This window comes from Corylus avellana, chromosome ca3 (genome assembly GCF_901000735.1).
Source record: "Corylus avellana chromosome ca3, CavTom2PMs-1.0".
Taxonomy (NCBI): domain Eukaryota; kingdom Viridiplantae; phylum Streptophyta; class Magnoliopsida; order Fagales; family Betulaceae; genus Corylus; species Corylus avellana.
The window spans coordinates 36,264,229-36,286,304 of record NC_081543.1 but is presented as its reverse complement, the minus strand read 5'-3'; the positions used below and the strand labels follow the sequence as shown (position 1 = coordinate 36,286,304).

General features: G+C 36.9%; 1 protein-coding gene across 1 annotated transcript; it reads left to right on the top strand.

Moving 5' to 3' along the window:
- The first annotated feature begins 1,648 nt into the window (after positions 1 to 1,648).
- On the top strand, positions 1,649 to 9,652 carry LOC132174953 (formin-like protein 5). The gene is made up of 7 exons (XM_059586720.1): positions 1,649 to 2,431; positions 3,978 to 4,722; positions 4,868 to 5,690; positions 5,781 to 5,983; positions 6,882 to 7,117; positions 8,197 to 9,078; positions 9,259 to 9,652. Exons 1-6 carry the CDS (start codon positions 2,249 to 2,251, stop codon positions 9,040 to 9,042), a joined length of 3,036 nt encoding a protein of 1,011 aa, XP_059442703.1. The 5' UTR covers positions 1,649 to 2,248; the 3' UTR covers positions 9,043 to 9,078; positions 9,259 to 9,652.
- Positions 9,653 to 22,076: the final 12,424 nt, after the last annotated feature.

The following is a 22,076-nucleotide window of genomic DNA, read 5'->3' as shown; positions in this document are numbered from 1 at the left end:
GTTTACTAACTTAGACTAAGTTTAATGGGATCCAGCTTACATGCTGTTAAATGTTTATAGACACTTGACAATATTTTAAATGAATTGAAGAATATTTTCTCTAAACTAATTTGGAGGAAATTTGTATCCATTTATATTCTTTTATTGGAGCCATTTTACTAATAAATATGTAGGTAAAAATACAAATTGGGTCTGACCATTAATTTTGAGCCTCGTTTTGAAGCTAGGCCCATGAGCCTGTAAATAATGTTCTAGAACATGATACAAGACTAGAAGTTGCAGCTAGGCCCATTTTGAAGGCTAGTAGCAAAATGGCTCATTTGCTGCTTCTTTTCTGCTTTGGAGTGCGGGGGATCTTTAGAAAGATATGCCTCATTTTGGATTTTGAAATAATATCTGTTAAATTATACTTTGTTTTGAAAGTTACTAAGAAATAATTAATTTAATAATTTAATTAATATTTTAATATTTTATGCGTGAATTTATACTCTAGTGAAACCTAATATATGAAATAATTTAACTAAAATAAAAAAATGAATTGTAGAGTTACTATTTAAATTCAAGACCTTTAGCATTTACTTACATTACCCCTAAAAAGCTTAAGCTTATAAAAAAATAAATTCAAAGATAAAATAAAAAATTGTAAAGATTCCTATGTTTATTTTTTTATTAATTTTTTTTTTGTCAACATCTTTACAATATATATATATATATATTTTTTAAAAAATGATATTTTGATTTAACATATGGTTAAATTTACTTTACCCCTAAAGTTTTTGAGGTTTTTCAATTCGAACCCCAATGTTTAAAAATTGGCAATGTACCCCTTAATGTTTCAAAAAATTTCAATTCAGATCTTTCGTTTCTAATTTCCGTCTAATTGGACAGAAATTAAAAAGAAAAGCACTGAGGGTAATTACGTAATTTCATAGATTTTCGTCAAATTTAATGGAAATTAGTAACAGAAAGTCTGAATTGAAAATTTTTGAAATATTAGGGAAGTACATTACCAATTTTTAAATATTGGAGTTCGAATTGAAAAACTCTTAAAACTTTAAGGGTAAAGTGAATTTAACCCTTTAATATAAAATCCTAATGGAACGAATTAATTGAAAGAAATTGAAAGTTCGATACCCTTCTAATTGAAAGTTTTTAAACTTTGAGAATAGTGTCAAAACGGGTGAAAGTTGAAAAGAGTTTTATAAAGTTTATCATTATTAATATATTTATCTTAAAAACAAAAAATAAATACACAAACAAACATGACCGTTGTTGATGTTACTCTCTCTCTCTCTCTCTCTCTATATATAACTATCCAATGATGATACTTAGTACTTACACGCTCTCCATCCTAATTCCTAAATTAAGAGTTCTATTTTTCTTCTTGCAACATCCCGAAATAAATGTTAACTTAATTTCTAAAATGTGAAAATAAGTATATTTCATAAATCTTCCGAGTATCACATGCGAAAAGGGAATCCCAATTTCCGCTCGGGGGATAAAAAAAAAAGGGAATCCAATTCCCAGGAACCCTCCAAAAGTAACTACACAATGAGTGAGAAAGTAAAAAGTTTCCGAAATAAGAAAATCCAAAAAAATTCGAAGAAAAACAAAAATAGAAATAAAATAGTCCGCGCTTTCATTCCCTTGGCAGCTTTCATACCAAACACCTTAAGGAAAAAATTAACCTTTGACGACATTTTCTAGTCAACACGCTAATGCTTGTACATAGATTTTTTTACAGATAGCATTTTGAGTTCCTGTTGTTGGATCTGGTCTGAATCAAAGACCCATTTGAAGATTTCACATAGAGAGCCATTGGTTTTGCATTAACATTTCAAATTTTCGGGGCCTCTTCTGTAGAGAAGAAAGAAGGAAGCTTTGGTTTGAATGGTACTGTTTAAGCTCCTTTTGAGCTTTTCTTGATTAATTTCTTGGTGAGCCTCAATTAAGTGCGATTTTGATGCTATATTTTTTGCGGTTTTGGGGAGTAACAAGCTGTGAGTTTTGTTTTGTTCTTTGAGTTTGATTCCAAATTTCAGATTTTGCTCGGAAATTCTTGGTGGGTATCTGAGAATTGGGATTTACATCTTGGTGATCGGGATATTATAGGGGGTTTCTTGGAAAAATCTAATTGGGTCGGTGGCATATGGTGAAAAATTGAAGCTTTTGAATGGTTTTGGATATGAAGCTCTTTTAGGGTTTTGCTTGTAAGAGGTTTAGGCATTGATGAAATGAGAAAGATAGTATGCGTTTGTTTGGGATGACAATTCAACAACGTATGGGTTTCATAAAGACAAGTTCTTTCATTGTTTTGGTAATTTTGCTTTGCACCTTGGCAGCAGTAAGTTCAGAAGAGAGGAACAATGATGAGGAAGTGTTTCTCAGGCAATTAGTTGAGCCGGCGTCTTGGGAGATAGATGAAGACCTGGTGAGAGACTAACTTTTTTGTTTTTTCCTTGCATTAATTGTCTTAGGGGATTATTATCCTAAATGACATTTTGTATGCAATATTTCATATTGAATGGCTAGATGATTTTTCTTTTTTACGTTTTTATTTGCAGCACAACTATAACACAGTTTTATGCTCTAATTGTATGATAATGACGGTGGAAATTATGTCTGATGAAACTATCATTTGGAACAAATTGACACGGTAGTGCCAATGGTAGCGAATGGTAAATCCAGTAATCAGTTCAAGAATGTAACATCTTAGTTTCTCGATGATTGGTGTAGACTATGTGCCGGTGGAAGGGGAAAAGCTTTTCATTTGAAGCATTCTTGACTCTAGATTGTCGTACTGTTAAATAGTTTCTGGAATGATTTGTTTTGAAGTAACATATTTTGATGTCAAAAGTGGTCATTTCCATGCTGTATTTAACTAACTTGTTCGCTATAGTGTTGAAATTTTATCTCTTGATTATATGTTCTGAATCTGCTGTTTTTGAGAAAAGGAACAGAACACGAAACGAAAAAATTATATGAAAATATGGTTTAGAACTTCTTGGTTTTTATTCATAAGTTCAACTCTCAATAGCTTTCACATTAAGATGTGTGTTTGCGAGTGAGTGAAAGTGGAAATATGATACATGTTTAGACAGTTTACCAATTCCGGATATGATGTGAACATTACTGAGATTATAGGAGACCTGCTTCATTTCTTAACGTGTGATTGTGATAAAGGCTCCAAGCTTATGGCAATTCTGCATTGATATAATGGGTATGCTTCAAAACTACAGAAATATTCTTTGGGAGCAAAAATCATCATGCTCCCCCCCACCCTGTCACGTGTTCACCTGAATGCTTTTGGGGTGTACTCTCTACTTTTTCTTTTCCATTGAAATGGGGAGGTGGGGTTCGCAGTGTTGCTTTTGTAGTTAGGGCTTGCAATATATATGATCACCCTTTCAGCTGTCTTGGAATTCCAATTGGCAACAATTATTTAGAATTAGTTAAGTGGTCACTGCAAAAAATTGGGAATGGGTGGATGGAGAGTATCAGATCTGTTAATCAATAGTTAAAGGCTTGGGAAATAAATTTCTTTCCTGGTACCATAACATTCCTATCATCTGTGTTGCATACATGCAGACATCTAAATTTTATTGGGAAACGTGCACATCTTGACGTTAATATCACCTTTTATTATTTGATCCTGCATTTGTTGTTACCATTTACAGTCATATTTAAGAGGGAAGGGAGTTCGTAAGTTTGAATTGATGAAGAAGTTATGGAGGATTGTTTTGATAACTCATAATACAGTAATGGCATGTAAATGGAAAAAAATGATTTTCCTACAAAGGTGTTCTCTCACAGGTGGATGGGGGGGGAGGAGGCATAAAAAAAATCATTTCATTTCGCAAAGCTTACCTGTCTCAAGTGCAAATATTTTCCATTTCTTGGATTTTAAGACAACCAGCTGACTACACTATGGTACTTAAGAATGAATAGGTAAATTTATTGACATTCTCCTCCTGCAGGCGGAGCTATTATGGATCAGTTGCAGGCAAGATTTGATCCATTTGAAAGAAGCTGTTGAGGATCTTGACTTATGCTTTCTGGTGGAAACATCCAGTAGTGCCAATGAAGTCAATTCAAATTTCCGGTCATTAGCGAAGGAAAACATTCAGAAAATAATTAGTGTCCTGCATCCCCAGTTTAAAAGAACTCTTTTAGATTGTTTAAGAAAGAATAATATTCTGTCTCATATATCTGGAGAAGAAGGTGGCTCCAAGATTTGGTATGCCAAGTATCTTGACTCCCTATATCCCAGGCCTGGTTCTCCTAGAAGGCGTTTGGGTTCTGAATCCCCTCGGAGCATTGCAGCAACACCATCCCCAGCCCCTGCAGTTGGATCATTAGCTTTCAGTCCAACACCATCTCCTGATCCAGCACCATCTCCTGCCACAGTACCTTCCAGTCCTCCAGAGTCTAATCCTCAGCACCCTGCTGTGTCTCCACTAGAGCCCTCTTTTGTGCCAGTTCAACCTGCAGCTAATCAAGATTCTTCTGCAAGTCCAGATTCTAATCCAATTGTTCAGGAAAATAAGAAAAGCAATAGCCATAAATCTGTTGTTATTGCTGTTGCAGTAACTGCATCAGTGACATTTGTAGTTGCAGCACTGCTCTTTATATGCTTCAGTAAGGTTTGTAGGAAGGGCTCTGGACTTAGACGAAATGATGAGAGGCCTCTTCTCGGCATAAGCTTCAGCGAATTCTCTGTTGGTATATATTCCTACATGAGGGCGTCTTACACTTTTTAATAAAATCTTTATTACTTATCAAAAAAAATATATTCCTACATGACTTGTTATCATAATCTATAATTTTCAACACAATTTTGATATTATTTCTGTCGTTGATCTTTCAGGTTCTTCACAAAAGCCTGTTGCTTCTGGAAATTCAATAAAAGACCAGAAGCTTGGGTACTACTCATTTGGTAATAACTCAAGTCATCACAAAAGGGGCTCATCTTTGGATGGAAATTTCCATATTGAGTCTGATATTCCACGCAAATCATTGCATGAAACATCATCAATAGGAGCTGCTGGTGGTGTTTCCAAATTCTCACCTGAATCAGTTGATCCATCAAGCAATGTGAATGGGCATGTACTGCCTTTTCCTCTAAAGCCTCCACCTGGAAGGGTGGGGACCACTGCTTCTGTACTGCTTCCTCTGAAGCCTCCTCCTGGTAGGGCAGATCCTCTTCCTCCTGAACCACCTTCTTCCTTTAGGCCTCCTCCCAGCAACGCTGGTCCTCCTCTACCTCCTGTGCCACTTTCCTCCCTGAAACCTTCATCTAGTGGTGCAGGCCCTCACCCTCCTGGACCACCACCACCACCACCACCACCTCCCTCCCTGAAACCTTCATCTAGTGGTGCAGGCCCTCGCCCTCCTGGACCACCACCACCACCTGTACCTCCAGGCACCAAAACCGGTTCTCACCCACCACCACCTCCAAAGAGTGGTGTTCCTCCCCCTCGGCCGCCTCCACCTACTGCCTTAGGCTCAAAGGTGCCTCGGCCACCTTTGGGATCGAAACATTCATCAAATGCTACATCTAGTGAGGAAGCTGGTTTGGAGGGTGAAGCTGATGCTCCTAAAGCAAAGCTGAAGCCATTTTTTTGGGATAAGGTTCTAGCCAGCCCTGATCAATCAATGGTTTGGCATCAGATTAAATCAGGATCATTCCAGTAAGCAGCAAACTTCTTTCTTCTTCACATATTTGCGATGAATAACTACTGATCATTAGCTGCTGAATACAAATTATTTCTACTTTACAGGTTCAATGAGGAGATGATAGAAACGCTGTTTGGTTATAATGCTGTTGATAAGAATAAAAAGGAACGCAAGAAGGAGTCTTCTTCACAAGATCCTTCACTGCAGTATATTCAGATCATTGATTCAAAAAAATCACAAAATGTAGCAATCCTTCTTCGGGCATTGAACGTGACAACAGAAGAAGTTTGTGATGCAATAAATGAAGGTAACTTATTTCCCCTTTACATTATCTTTTACACACACACACACACACACACACACACACACACACACACACACACGAGGATGTGTGGTATAATGTCAGACAAGACTTTTCTTGACATGCAGGAAGGTAACTGATTGAGACTAGAAATGTATTTGTTCTAATTTTTTTTTAGATTACTATTCTAGAAGGAAAGACATGACTAGTCATTCTTAGATGATATTTGTGGAGATAGTATCACTATGTAAATTTTAGCCAGATTTAGTGTTCTTAACAAAGTTTTTTTCTTCTTCATTATTTCCCACTCTACTTTTTACTTGCAATACTTGTTGCTTGGACAGCATGTTATCTGAGGCTGCTTTCTACATTTTAGGGAAGTGTCGTCCTTGTGGATGATTCTATTCATTGAATATGTCTGCGCAGTAGTGTGTATGCTGTGTGAATTTTCAGGAAGGAGTTGGTCCCTTTGCTTTTCTACATTCCACATTTATCTGGGGGTATACATGCCTTATATATCTATATGAGTAATAGTATTCTGATTCACATTGTCACTTTATAATTCAAATTATATGATACACAGCATTCCCACACCCAATTCTTGATATATTCTGTCAAGACAAATGAATCCTAGGTGAAGAGGCCCATCCCGCTATCCACAACCCCCAACCCCCCACCTTCCACCAAAAAAAAAGTCGAAGTAGGAAGTTATTATTTGATATGTCTGTTGAATGAATTTTACTGAAATAAATTATGATGTAAGAGAAGAGCTTATTGTATCTTATTTTGCTGAAAACATTTTCTGTGAGGTCAATAAAAAGAACATCTTTTAAAACGAATCTGCCTATATTATTTGGGTGTCAATGCATCATAAGCATATTCTAACCTGCTTTAGTGGAAGCAGGAAATGAACTTCCACCAGAACTTCTTCAAACTTTGTTGAAGATGGAACCAACTGCAGAAGAAGAACTGAAGCTTAGGCTGTTCAATGGTGAAATTGCTCAACTTGGACCTGCTGAGCGGTTCCTAAAAGCATTGGTCAATATCCCATTTGCTTTTAAACGATTGGAAGCATTACTTTTCATGTGTACCCTTCCGGAGGATGCTACCATCATGAAAGAGTCCTTTGCAACCTTAGAGGTATGATACTGAATCTCTTTGAATTGCATCGCTTGGTGTATTTCATGTCCCACTATATATAGTTCTTTATCTGGAACATTTATGAAACAAGTTGGAAAATTTGAAACAGAAATAATTAACTACCTAAATTTGCTTATGGAATTATGAAATGGAAAACTGCTGAGCTTGACTTGAGTCGGAGGAGGAGAAGAGCAAAGCTTGACTTGGGGTTATTTGGCACCAGGACCCCATAATGAAATTTTTCTACATGGTAACAAATTGTGGAGCTTCAAATATTAATATGCCCTTTGGAATCCAAAGCCCTGCATTTTCATTAATCTGCTTGCCCGTCAAATGAGACTTGCATGACCTGAAACTACTAATATTATTGTTAGCTGAAATAGTTTAAGAGAGGACAAGATGTTTGCAAATGGTTCAATTATGCTTCCAACAATCCAAATGATGAAGGACACACCTTTCCAAAATGGGCCAGTTCTTCAATTTGGACCTAAGAAATAGAACTGCTGGACATATTGAAGCAAGGGATTCTGATGTGTTTGTTGTATGTCATTTCGGAAGTGATGTCAACACCATTCAAAGGCTGCCTCTTGTATGGTTATCTTTGTGAAATATGATGGATTGTGTGGCTTAAACCATACGGATATGCATTTTCAGTTCTGTAAGGGCTCCTATACACACCCATCAAAGTTTGCACCCACCCCTGGTACATGCATTCCTTAGCTATATTCTTTGGTCTAGTGAAGGGGTTTCCATGTTTGTTTATTGACTATAAGATTGACAGATAAATGGTGATATGATAATAGAGGAATAGTTTAGATGGAAGGATTGGCATTGCAAGAAATGCTGGAGGTTACTGTGATCCAAATAGTTAATACGTGCGTAGGTGCACGCATGATTGCAAGGATATATTCATTTATTGGTGTAGAATGACTGTCAGTTGCAATGCAGAGAGCTTCTTGATGTTCAGACTGTCAGTGGTGCTTCTGCACATGACATCATCAGAAAGTACTTTTTTTTTCATGTTTATTGAATTCTTCCCTTGATAATCTCTAATTATTGTGGATCTTCTTATATACCAGGTTGCTTGCAAGGAACTCAGAAACAGCCGGCTGTTCCTCAAACTTCTAGAAGCCGTTCTTAAAACTGGAAATCGCATGAATGATGGAACATTTCGTGGTGGTGCACAAGCGTTCAAACTTGACACACTTTTGAAGTTGTCAGATGTAAAGGGAAAAGATGGCAAGACCACCCTCTTGAATTTTGTTGTTCAAGAGATAATCCGCTCTGAAGGTGTGAGAGCTGCCCGTGCAGCTAAAGAAAGCCAGAGCTCCTCCAGCATCAAATCAGATGATCTGCTCGAGGAAACTTCCCATGACACAGAAGAGCACTACCGCGGCCTAGGTCTTCAGGTGGTTTCCGGTTTGGGCAATGAACTTGAGAATATCAAGAAAGCAGCGAATATTGATGCTGACAGCTTAACAGGTACTGTTGCAAAACTTGGCCATCAAGTGAAGAAAACCCGTGACTTCCTGAACTCAGACATGAATAGTATAGGGGAAGTTAGTGGATTCCACCGAACACTGAAAAGTTTTGTGGAGAATGCTGAGATTGATGTCACGTATCTCCTGGAGGAAGAAAAGAAAATCATGGCTTTGGTGAAGAGCACTGCTGATTACTTTCATGGGAAAGCAGGGAAGGACGAGGGCTTACGCTTGTTTGTCATAGTAAGGGATTTCTTGATAATGTTGGATAAGGCATGTAAACAGGTGAGAGACACACCAAAGAGGCCAGCAAAGACACAGATTAAAGAGGCTCCTACAGTGGTGGCTTCATCTGATACCCGCCAGCCACCTGATCTCTATCAGCGGCTTTTTCCAGCAATTACAGATCGACGGATAGATAGTTCTAGTTCAGATGATGATTGATGAGAGTCCATAGATATCTTTTTTTTGATAGAAGAGGTACCACATTTTGTGTCCTTGCCAATCAATTTTTTGTACCTTTCCATTAATATGCAAAATTCTAAGCTTTTGACAAAATGTAGGCAGTGGAAGTTGGGTTTCCACTGTTCTTTTTTTTTTTTTTTTGGTAAATTACTATTGGAATCTTAAGAACTGATTTTCTGTATTTGATTAATACAGGTGGCTCTTATGGCAATCCTACAGATATGTCCTCTTGATCCTATTATTGGTGCATGTAGGGCTGATAAAAACATCATAGAAAGGATCAGAGGAGAGGTGCTCGCGCATGACATCTGCAATCTGCAAGGAGAAGTTTCACTGAAACAGACGCCTGACTGAATATAACATCACAGTGGTACATTTACCTTCATCTCATTAGAGGATCCATCGGGAATGGATTCATGGCTCACCATAGTTTTGCCTTAAAGCAGCCTCCCCCCTGTGCATTTGTAGTTAGATTAAATGATTTCTTATACATTATTTGTTTAATTTGTAATTCTTTGTTTTGTAGAAAATTTTCGTGATTTCTTACACATTATTGTTTTTTAATTATTTAAAATTTTGAGTTCGTTCATCTTGCTGTCATGAAAAGGAAGTTTTGATCTTTTTAGAGTAATCTGTAATTTTTTTTTTCTAATAATGTCACCGGGCTTTTACAGTTAACATTTTTTTCTTTTTCTTTTAAGATAAGATTTAGGGGCAAAGTAAGAAGAAATCTAACCAAGCTAACAGAAACAAATAACCATACTAGGATGAAACAAGATCAAGCGATAGCCCTAGGTTTCATGGTTGACACGAACACAACCATGTTTCAACTTGTTTAATATAAATGGGTTAAGTTGACACAAATTCATGATCTTGCCTGTTCAACACAATTTTATATCTTATATTAATTGAACACATTCAAAATAGATTCATGACAAAATCAATTCGATAATAGATTTTCATAGCCATAATTAATAATTACCTTTTAATTTAATTATACGGGTTATGCGGGTTGACACAAATTTGATTCGTTTATTAATTGTGTATATCAGGATGGATTCGTTTAGACCAAAATCGTATTTTAGTAACTCCTAACTCTATAATTTTGTATTGTGTTCATATTAGGTTCATAAGTATTGTCAAATATTGCCATCCCAATATAATTATAAGGTTTTTAGATTGAGTAATGTTAAATACTATATTCCCATCTCACTTAATGGATGTGGCCGTGCCCATGTTTTTGAATTTTTATTTTTAACAAGAGCCCACATAAACAAGAGGCAAGATGATGGGATCATTGGGATGTGATGAAAGTCTAGATAAACCTCTCTGTCTCTTTCTCTGAGTGTAAAATGTCCGAACAAAGAAGAAGACGCCGATACAAATGTGAGGACGAAGAAGACAAAGAAACAAAGGTGACGACTCCTGTACCATCTTCTGCTGGGAAAGCTTCTACTGCAAGGAACTCCGGGGTGAGCCGTCCTGCTGCTTCGCAGGAGAAGGGTTCTGGTAGACAAGCAGCTCGCCCCTTCCATGCCAGGTTGCTTGATGAAGAAGCAGACAATTCTTCGGCAAAGGCAGATACACTTCCCCTCAAGAAAAGGGTTTATTTTCGTAGAAATGAACCGAATAAAGAAGAAACTCTACCACATGCAGCTTCAAAATCTGTCCACTCACAAGAAAAATGCAGGGGAGAAGAGGATGAAAGAAAGGGGGTTAATCCCGAGGGTAACTTATTCAACTAGGGATTATGCCTCAAGAAGCGGAGGTTTCGAATTGCCCGGGTTTTTCCCTCATTTTGGGGCCAATTACTTATCAAGAAAAAAGAAATAAACTCCGCAATGAACCCACCTGCTGCTTTGCAAGAGACTGGTTCCTTGACACAAGTAGCTCGTCCCTCTCTTGACAGGTTGCATGATGAAAAATTATTAGACATTTCTTCGGCAATGCCCGCTAAACGTTCCCCCAAGATGAAATTTTGTGTTAGTGGACATGAGAAAAAGATGGAGGATAAGCTTTATGAACATAGTGTTGGTGAAGATGAGAATCCAAGAAATGAACAGAATGAAAAAGAAACTCTACCACATGCTGCCTTGAAATCTGCCGTAGATGAAAGCTCAATCGGCTGGATATCACACTTAAAGAAAAAATCTTTAGTTCGAATCCCTCAGCCTTCCTCCTCCTCTCCTCGGGTACCATTACTTAGCAATAAATTGAAAAGAGAGGTGGTAATTCCTCTATGGTCATCGGCCAGGGAAGCTTGTACTACAAGAAACTCTGCAATGAACCCACATGCTACATCGCAAGAGAATGGTTCCTCGACGCAAATAGCTCGACGTTCCTCTCTTGACTGTCTGCCTATTAAAATGTCTGAACAAAGTAAAAGATCTCCAAGAAGAAGGCGACGGATATACATATGTGACGACGAAGAAGACGATGAAACTCCTCTACCATCTTCTGCAGGGGAAGCTTCTACAGCAAGAAACTCCACGATGCTGGGGCCGCCTGCTGCTTCGCAAGAGAAGGATTCTGGTAGAGAAGCTGCTCGTCTCTTCCATGCCAGGTTGCCTGACGAAGAAGCACACACTTCTAATCTTCCTCCGCCTGAGAATAAAGTTGATGGAAGAAGCGGGGAAGGCACTGAGAACCATAAGGTTGATGAACGTAGTGGTGGTGAAGATGAGAATCCAAGAAATTATGAACCGAATGGATCTTTAACACAGAGCCAAAGGGTTTTGATTAAACAAAGAAATGAACCAAATGAATCTTTTATCCAGAGGGTTTTGACAGATGTTGATACTGAGATTGGGTTCTTGAATTCCATTATTGACTACTACGCAACAACTGAGTTGTACCCATTTCATGATCACATTCCTTTACATTATTTCATCACGGATTGGCTTCTAGTCGATATTCCTGAAGAGAAATTAATTGTTCTAGTTAAAATGCTGAGGAAGAAATACTTGACCAATATGGTAAGGAAGGGTGCGACTGTGGATTTTGCAGTTCCTAGTGATCAGATAGCATTCAATTTGGCGCATAAGATATGGGGTGGTGGAAGTAATGAAGAATATTGGAAAGGTCTGAAGTTGAGGGATAAATGGAGTTAATCAATTTGTTTTGGGGTCTTCTACATGTACATGGTGACTGACTTGATTGATCAGATCTGAATATAAAATCACTTGTTCTGGAGCTTCTTCTTCCATTGCAAAATGCTCTGCAGCTTCACTGCGCTCAATTTTCTTTGCTCTTTTGATATTTTCAATGAAATTACTTTTAAAAAAGAGCACTTTTTTTTTTTTTTTTTTTTAATTGGAGAGCATATGAAATTAAAAGTGTCGAGCAACAAATCATCTCTTTGTTGCTGCGACAAACGACTCCTCCCTCCACAGGCCAGGCCGCTAAGGGTCGTCATGGGAGGATTGATGCAGCAGCAGCAGTGAGCAAATCACTCACAACTCAAGATATATGTTAGAATGCAAGTTTCTCAGTGTGATTGATAATTGGATTACATGAACTTTAAATAGACATCCACTCTTTGATAAACTAATTAATACAAAAGAAAACTAATGCAAGTGATAGAATTTAATCAAATCACAATTTACTGCACGACTCTTGTAAAACAAAAGAGACTTCGTTTTCAAATAGTACCTCTTGCTGGAAGGTAGAATTCTTGTTCAATGACAAGTCTCCTGCTTAATTGGCTGCTTCTATTGGATTGACTTTCCACTTCAGCTGCTACTTAATTCACATATGTCTATCTCTCTGTTTCTGATGTTTAGGGAAACTCTCTGTTCGTATTGGGTTGAGAAGTCTGTCAAGCATTGCCTTCTAACTGAATTTTTAACTGAATTTTTAAGATCTTGATCCATATGGTTCTGACTTGTTGTCTATATATATAGCCTGGCTCAGCCCAGTTGGTTTGGCACCGTTTCTTTTAGAAAAGAACTAACTGTGTTTCCTTGATAACCCTTTTCTCTCCAAGTGAAAAAAAATGTCAAACCAAAGGCAAGCATCTCCATTGCCAGAAAACTCGGCAGAAGAAGAAGAAGATAAGAAGCTCCAAGAAGTACCCTCTCAAGAACCAACACGAGGAGGAGAACGAGATGAAAGAAAGGTAGCCACTCTACCACATTGTTCTCAGAAAACTTCCATCGCAATAAAAGGCCCCATCCTGAAACCATCTGCTGCTAATGCTATAGACTCGGACACAATTAAAGAAATGATTTACGCCACTCTTGCCAGCTTCAAAGAGGGTAATATTCCCCCCCGGCCTTTGGGATTGAAGTTCACACCGTTCACTGATTTGGAGCTCGAGCGCCTGCAGGCTTCATTGAACTTGGATTCTCTTCGCCTGCCTTTGGGAACTCCAGATAAACGTCCATTCGAAAACTCTGCTAAAGATGGCGTCTCTCAGACTCAGGGGAAGGAGGAGAAGATAAAGGATGAGGTTCATGGTGAAGATGGTGAAGGTGAAGGTGAAGGTGAAGGTGAAGGCGAAGGTGAAGGTGGTGGTGAAGAGAATCCAAGAGACGTTTCTGCTTCAATCTAAGATAGATGTAAGGTTTGATAATAGAATCGTTTTTTTTTTCTTGGTTTCCTTTTTTGCCTCTTCTTTTGTTTCTGGATTTCTTCAACTTTTTGGTCCAAATCAGACGGAGAAACTGCATTTAATGGTGGAGATTTCAAGTCAATTAGATGAATTAGGAGGAAAGAATAGGATGCAAATTAATGTGCTCCTTTCTTTTATTGAAGCATTCATCCATTGATTTTGTTTTCTTTTCATAAGGTGTAACGATTGGGACATGTAATCAACAAGAAATTCCATATATTCAACACTGGAGTCCTCCATGTTAAACTGTCCTTTTTTTACTTGTGTGATTGAAAGTGCTAAAGCTTCGATTCATTTTCATTGAATTTGGAAGCTATATATAATTCCCAACTTAATTTGAAGGTTATGGTACAAAGTAAGATACATTGCAAGTGAATCAAGCTAATGGCTTTCATTCCGTTTAGTAGTGATGATTCAATAGCCTCAAGGAAATCTCCAATGTTACTGACATTAGAGGTAAAAAGGCAGTTACAAATAGCAATTATCGGTTCAACCGCCTAAGCGGTTAGTAAAATTGGCATAACCGCTTGCGCTAACAATTGGTTATCCATTATTTCATGTGTATATATATGAGGTTAGCGGTTAATGGTTTTTGTTAGTATTTTTGTTGGCTTAATTCAGTTCCAAAATTGAGGTAAGTGATGTCCGTTCGCAGCACTGTTCGAACAATAAGAAAGTCAGTATCCGACTGCAGTCCTGTTCGCAGCCCATTCGAACGCTCATGTTACATTGATAGGCCAGTGTCATAAGGCCGAAGCTGCGTTTGCAGACCTTTCGAACGGTGGGTCCCTGAAGCTTTGAAAATGATATTTTAATCAAGGTGGGTCCTTACTAGGGTTTTTCTTGACAGCGCGGGCAAGTTAACCTAGCCCCGTCCGCAGTCACTGTTCGAACGCTCCACTAAGCCGTTCGAACGCCAGTCAGCAAAAGTCACCTAACTCTGCTGACCAGCCTTGTTCCCATGAGCCTATAAAGATGGGACTTGGCCTTTCGTTTTATTTTTCGAGGAAAACAGAGAGAAGAAGCTAATTCGATGTTCGACACAAGTAGAATGGTTCCTCGACACAAGTAGCTCGACGTTCCTCTCTTGACTGTCTGCCTCTTAAAATGTCTGAACAAAGTAAAAGATCTCCAAGAAGAAGACGGCGGATATGCATATGTGACGACGAAGGCGATGACGAAACTCCTCTACCATCTTCTGCAGGGGAAGCTTCTACAGCAAGAAACTCTGCGATGATGGGGCCGCCTGCTGCTTCGCAAGAGAAGGATTCTGGTAGAGAAGCTGCTCGTCTCTTCCGTGCCAGGTTGCCTGACGAAGAAGCACACACTTCTAATCTTCCTCCGCCTGAGAATAAAGTTGATGGAAGAAGCGGCGAAGGCGCTGCAAATCATAAGGTTGATGAACGTAGTGGTGGTGAAGATGAGAATCGAAGAAATTATGAACCGAATGGATCTTTAACACAGAGCCAAAGGGTTTTGATTAATCCAAGAATCCAGAGGGTTTTGACAGATGTTGATACTGAGATTGGACTCTTGAATTCCATTATTGACTACTACGCAACAAATGGGATGTACCCATTTCATGATCACATTCCTTTACATTATTTCATTACGGATTGGCTTCAAGTCGATATTCCTCAAGAATATTGGAAGGTCCTGAAATTGAGGGATAATTGGAGTTAAATCAATTTGATGGAGGAAGTGGCAGAGCTTTTACTGCTGCATCATCATCACCGGGTTATATGTTTTGCAAGTCAAGAATTAAATGATCTTCTACATGTACATGGTGACTGACTTGATTGATGAGATTTGAATATAAAATCACGTGTTCTGGAGTTTCTTCTTCCATTGCAAAATGCTCTGCAGCTTCACTGCGCTCAATTTTCTTCGTTCTTTTGATATTTCAATGACATTACAGCATAACATCTAAGCCAAATCTTAGTAGAGTTTATTTTTTTCTTTTCCTTAAATAAAATACACAGAATCATAAACAATGAGGGGAGGCACAAAAAACTATCTGGAGAAATCTATAAGATCTTCCATGTTCTTTGCATCTCCGGAGCGCCACTTCTTGCATTGGATCCCCTGTTTTGTATTGGATCCCCTGTTTCGCTCCTCAATAAGTAAGGCTAGTTCGTAGGCCGCGTCAATACTCCCAACCCACACTGCGAGAAATGATTGGTGCCAATAATTCGCCCCTATTATATTTTTCTACAACAAATTCAATATATTATTCAATAGATTTGTGGGTTTCACTACAAACTTATGTAGGGTTCACATAAATCTACAAATCTAATAGTTGATTTATAAGATAAGATTGTGAATATATAGAAAAAATATTGGCACCAATCATTTCTCATTTATAAATGAAACGTGTCACACAAATTTGCATGATGAGATAGAAAAAATATTGACATGAATCATTTCTCATATAATTATATGGATTGAATTAAATAAGATTCATTTATTAAATAGGGTAGATTGGAGTTGACATATATAATTTTATACAGGTTAACACAAATTTGACTCATTTATTACTCATGTCTAACCCGATGGAACTGTTTTTGACATAATCTTATAATTTTGTACGGAATGGTCAAACATTGCCATCCAAATCTAAACATAAGGTTTGTATATAAACCCCCCCTGAGCCCTTCCCCCTTCCTCTCTATCTTTCTTTGTGACCGTTAAATTGAAAGTTTTTAAAATTTAGAGGAGTTTTTTCAAAACCTGCGATAGTTCGAAGATTTAAAGTGAATTTGAGAATATTTTTAACAAAATTAGCCATTGTGCTCTATTTCTAAATGTACATGGTGATTGATTTGATTCAGCTTCTTCTTCCAATGCAAATGTTCTGCAGCTTTTACTGCGCTCAAAAGTTCTGCATGTTCTTTCTTTCTTCTTCTTGTACAAACTACAAAATCTTCTTCAACTTTTTCTCTCTATCAATCTTTCAAAGTGCTCATTTGGAATGTCATGTGGATGTGAGGAATATCATTACTCATTTTAGAGGACGGTTAGTGTTCTTTACTTCATTTTCTTTCTTTTTTTTTAAAAATATACTTCTTTCCTGATTTTAAGAACAAATTAATTGGTTTTGTTAGTGTTAAAATAGGTTTTACTTGCTATTTTCTAATATTTTATTTTTGGGAAGAGTCCTTATACCCCCCTCAAACTATCATTTGAAAATGTCCCCCCAAACTTTTAATTGCTACAATGTCCCTCCTAAACTACAAAAAAATTGTCAATGTCCCCCATAATGAAAACAATATCCTTAATAAAATTAAAAAATATATATTTTTTTAAAAAAATATATCTAAAATTTTTTTAAAAAAATTTGGGAGTAGAAATTTTTTTAATAAAAAAAATCATTTTTGTTAAAAAAAATTAATTTTTTTTGTTTTTTGTTTTTAATTTATAGGATTATTTTTGTTTTATTGACAAATATTTAGGGTTATTATTGTCTTTTTGTTAGTCTTGGGGTACATTGTCAATTTTTTTTGATAGTTTGAGAAATATTGTTTGAATTAAAAGTTTGACGAGGATATGGTAGTTCGAGGGAATACGTGACTTCACCTTATTTTTTATTGGTGTCCTTATTTTAGGATCCATTTAATAACTTTTTTTACTTAGGGGTCAACAAGGATTTTGATTGTATCCCAGTAATCCTACTAGGCTACCAAGAACAAACATATATAGTCTTTGAATATGTTAAAGAGTATTATATTTATGGTCAAACAAGAGAAATCAGACAAGAGTGTTAGAAACCACAAAGTTCGGCAGCTGCATGAAGATACGTAGCAGTACTGATTATCTTCATCGACGTGATCTTAGCCATTCACACTCCTACTCAATGTTGAACTCTCTGTTTCTGTTGTAATCATTTGAATTTCAATCAGTAGTTGGTTGTAGTTATCTGAATATTTGAAACTCCAGTCATTGATGTTTAGGCAAACTCTGTGTTCGTATTGGGTTCAGAAGTCTCTCAAGCATTGCCTTCGTTTCGATAAAAACACCCCCTCCGATCCCCCTTCTCTCTCTCTCTCTCTCTGTTTCTTCTCTGTGGTGTAAAAGATCTCCATTCCAAGAAGACGGCAATATGTAAAATTCTTTTTCAATATAGAAGAAGATTTAATTACTATAAAATGATCCATTAAGATCTTGATCCGCCCTCCATATGGTTCTGACTTGTTGTATATATATATATAGCCTGATTCAGCCCAGTTGGTTTGGCACCGTTTCTTTTAGCAAAAATTAACTCTGTTTCCTTGATAACCCTTTTCTCTCGAAGTGAAAAAAAATGTCAAACCAAAGGCAAGCATCTCCATTGCCAGAAAACTCGGCTGAAGAAGAAGAAGAAGAAGTAGTACAACAACAACAAGAAGATCAGCTAGAAGAAGAAGAAGAAGATAAGAACCTCCAAGAACCCTCTCAAGAACCACCGAGAGGAGGAGGAGATGAAAGAAAGGTAGCCAGTCTACCACCTTCTGCTCAGAAAACTTCCATCGCAAGAAACGGCCCCGTCCGGAAACCATATGTTGCTAATCGTATTGTTACTCGCTCGGTTAGTGCTAATTTGAAGGCCATGAGTCTGAAGGCTTCAAAGAAGCTTGATTCTCCCCGCCAGCCTTTGGGAACTCCAGCTGAACGTCCATTGGAAAACTCTGCTAAAGATGGCGTCTCTCAGGGGAAGGAGAAGAAGATAAAGGATAAGGTTCATGGTGAAGATGGTGAAGGTGAAGATGAAGGTGAAGAAGAAGAAGATAAAAACCTCCAAGAACCCTCTCAAGAACCAACAGATGGAGGAGATGAAAGAAAGGTAGCCACTCTACCACCATCTGCTCAGAAAACCTCCATCGCAAGAAAAGGCCCCATCCTGAAACCATGTGCTGCCAATGCTATGGGCTCAGACCCAATTAAAGAAATGATTACTCGCGCCATTCACGAAGCTCTTGCCAGCTTGGGTGTTCCCGTTCCTGTTCATGATGCCGAAGAAGAAGATTCCAATCCCATAATGCTTAGGCGCGCCATTTACTTCGCGAGTATTTGGAAGGCCAACAGACTGGCTTCAAACAACTTCTTGGATTCTGTCCCCCCGCCTTTGGGATTTCCAGATAAACGTCCATTGGAAAACTCTGCTAAAGATGGCGTCTCTCAGGGGAAGGAGAAGATGATAAAGGATAAGGTTCATGGTGAAGATGGTGAAGAAGGTGAAGGTGAAGGTAAAGATGGTGAAGGTGAAGATGGTGAAGATGGTGAAGGTGGTGAAGGTGATGGTGAAGATGAAGTTGAAGGTGGTGGAGAAGAGAATCCAAGAGAAGATTCTGCTTCAATCTAAGATAATGTAGGGTTTGATAATAGAATCATTTTTTCTCGGTTTCCTGTTTTGCCTCTTCTATTGTTTCTGGATTTCTTCAACTTTTTGGTCCAAATGAGACGGAGAAACTGCATTTAATGGTGGAGCTTTCAAGTCAATTAGATGAATTAGGAGCAAAGAATTAGGAGTTTCAAGTCTTTTAATTTATTGAAGCATTCATCCATTGACTTTGTTTTTCTTTTCATAAGGTGTATCGATTGGGACGTGTAATCAACAAGAAATTCCATACATTCAACACTAGAGTCCTCCATGTTAAACTATCGTTCTTTTACTTTTGTGATTGAAAGTGCCAAAGCTTCGAGTCATTTTCTTTGAATTTGAAAGCTATAATTCCCTACTTAATACAAAGGTTATGACACAGTATATGTTGGAATCGGGTGATCCCACAGTAAGATACATTGCAAGTGAATGAAGCTCATGGCTTTTATTCCAATTAGCAGTGATCATTTAATAGCCTCAAGGAAATCTTCAAAGTTAATTGACATTAGAGGTGAAAAGCGGTTACGGTTAGCAGTTATCGGTTCAACTGCCTAAGCGGTTAGTAAAATGGGCATAATCTCTTCCGCTAACAATTGGTTATCCATTATTTCATGTGTATATATATATATATGCAGTTAATGATTATCAGTTTTTTCAAATCCTAAATTGTATTGCTAGGGGCCGATATGCAAAATATATATATATATATATATATATATATATATATATATATATATATATTATTTTTTACTTTCATATATATATTTTTCCTTATGAGTTGGGGGTAGGCCATGCCCTATATGGGCCACCCCTTTCCTCTGTCCCTACATACAACCTGATCCACTCTTGATATTTTTTAGCCCTCGGCTCAAAAGTTTGGCCCATCAAAATTGACTTGAAGGTTTTTGAGGCATCTAATTTCAATAAGAGAAATGTTGCACCTACATGCTATTATTCTCACAGTCATAAGTGCATACTTCTTAACGTAACAATAATAATCATTAAATTTTGGATTAAGTGATTTCTTATACATTATTTATTTAATTTGTAATTCTTTGTTTTGTAGAAAATTTTCATGATTTCTTATACATTATTATTTTTTAATTATTTAAAATTTTGAGTTGCTCATCTTGCTGTCATGAAAAGGAAGTTTTGATCTTTTTAGAGTAATCTGTTTTTTTTTTTTTTTTTTTTTGAGAAAACTTTTTATCAGGACATCCTGATAACACCCCTTTTACATCTCCTGATCAATAACCGACATATAAGCAAAAACATAAAAAAGTGCACAAAAATAAGTTAGACCAAAATACACTAGATTTTAGGGTGATAAAATCCCTAAAGGGTTAACCTTCCACCTCTTGGTTTTAGTTTTGAATCCAAAAATGAGTTTTGAGGCATTAGAAACGGGTTTTGAGACATTAGAAACGTGTTTTGAGGGATTAAAAACATGTTTTAAGGCATTAGAAACGGGTTTTTAGGCATTAGAAACGGGTTTTGGGGCATTAGAAACCGATTTTGGGGCATTAGAAACGGGTTTTGGGGTATTAGAAACGGATTTTGAGGCGAGTCACGGCCGGCGGGGTTTGAGGTGTTCATCGCCAGACCCACGTGGGTCTCGCCAGACCCGTGGCGTGGGTCCGGCTTGAGTCTTGCTGCCTACAGGTTTTTTTTTCTTTGATTTGGTGTGATTGTTCTCACTTTTATTTTTTACATTTTTTTTTTAAATTGATGATGTGCCACATAGTAATTGGAGGCTACAAAATAAGTGTTATCAGGATGGACCTGATAGTAGGGGCTTTTTTTTTTTCTCAGAATGTCACCGGGCTTTTATGGTTAACATTTTTTTTCTTTTAAGATAAGATTTATGGGCAAAGTAAGAAGAAATCTAACCAAGCTAACAGAAACAAATAACCATACTAGGATGAAACAAGATCAAGGGATAGCCCTAGGATTCATGGTTGGACACCAACACAACCCTGTTTCAACTTGTTTAATATAAATGGGTTAAGTTGACACAAATTCATGATGTAGCCCAATCAACACAATTTCATATCTTATATTAATTATACACATTCAAAACTAGATTTACGACAAAATCAATTTGATAACAGATTTTCATAGCCATAATTAATAATTACCTTTTAATTTAATTATACGGGATATGCGGGTTGACACAAAGTTGATTCGTTTATTAATTGTGTATATATATCAGAATGAATCTGTTTCCATTTTGACCAAAATCGCATTTCACTATTTCTTTACTAATCGATGGTGCATGTGCATGTTCACTATTTCTTTGCTATTTTGTAAATTGTTGAGAAAATATAATTTTGGCTGAGATACACACACATTCTTGCAGTGATGCATGGTCTATGCTTTTGGAAATCCATTATTTTGTTTTGGGGTCTTTCAATGTACATGGTGACTGACTTGATTCAACCTTCTTCTTCCAATTCAAAATGTTCTGCAGCATTTACTGCGCTCAAAAGTTGTGCATGTCCTTTCTTTCTTTCTTCTTCTTTTTTTTTTTTTTTGTTTTTTTTTTGTTTTGGATGAATGAAAATGTGCATGTCCTTTCATTCTTGTACACGTTAAAAAATCTTCACCTACATTTTCTCTCTCAATCTTTCAAAGCCTTCGTTTGGAACGTTAGATTGATGTGAATAGTAATATTACTTATTTTAGATAACAGCTAAGGTTCTTACCTTCATTTTCTTTTTAAAAAAATAATGAAAAGTCTACATAATTTTTTTAAATTACTACCAAATAGACAATGTTCTCTCAAACTTTCAATTTCGACAATGTCTCCTCTCAAACTACCAAAAATTATCAATGTCCCTCATAATGATGAAAATACCCTTAATAAAATTAAAATAATTTTAAAAAAAAACTAAATCTAAAAATTAAGAAAAAAAAATGAAAAGGATTGAAAATTCAAAAAAAAAAAAAAATCGTTTTTGTCAAAAAAAAAATAAAATTTTGTTTTGATTTTATAGGGGTATTTTTGTCTTTTTACTAGCCTTGGGGGGACATTGTCAATTTTTT

Bases quoted from the DNA above. Each gene is read 5' to 3' on its own strand.
- LOC132174953 (XM_059586720.1), top strand. From the start codon at position 2,249: ATGCGTTTGTTTGGGATGACAATTCAACAACGTATGGGTTTCATAAAG. The intron at 2,432-3,977 runs GTGAGAGACTAA...CTCCTCCTGCAG, and splicing joins GGGAGATAGATGAAGACCTG to GCGGAGCTATTATGGATCAG. The intron at 5,691-5,780 runs GTAAGCAGCAAA...TCTACTTTACAG, and splicing joins ATTAAATCAGGATCATTCCA to GTTCAATGAGGAGATGATAG.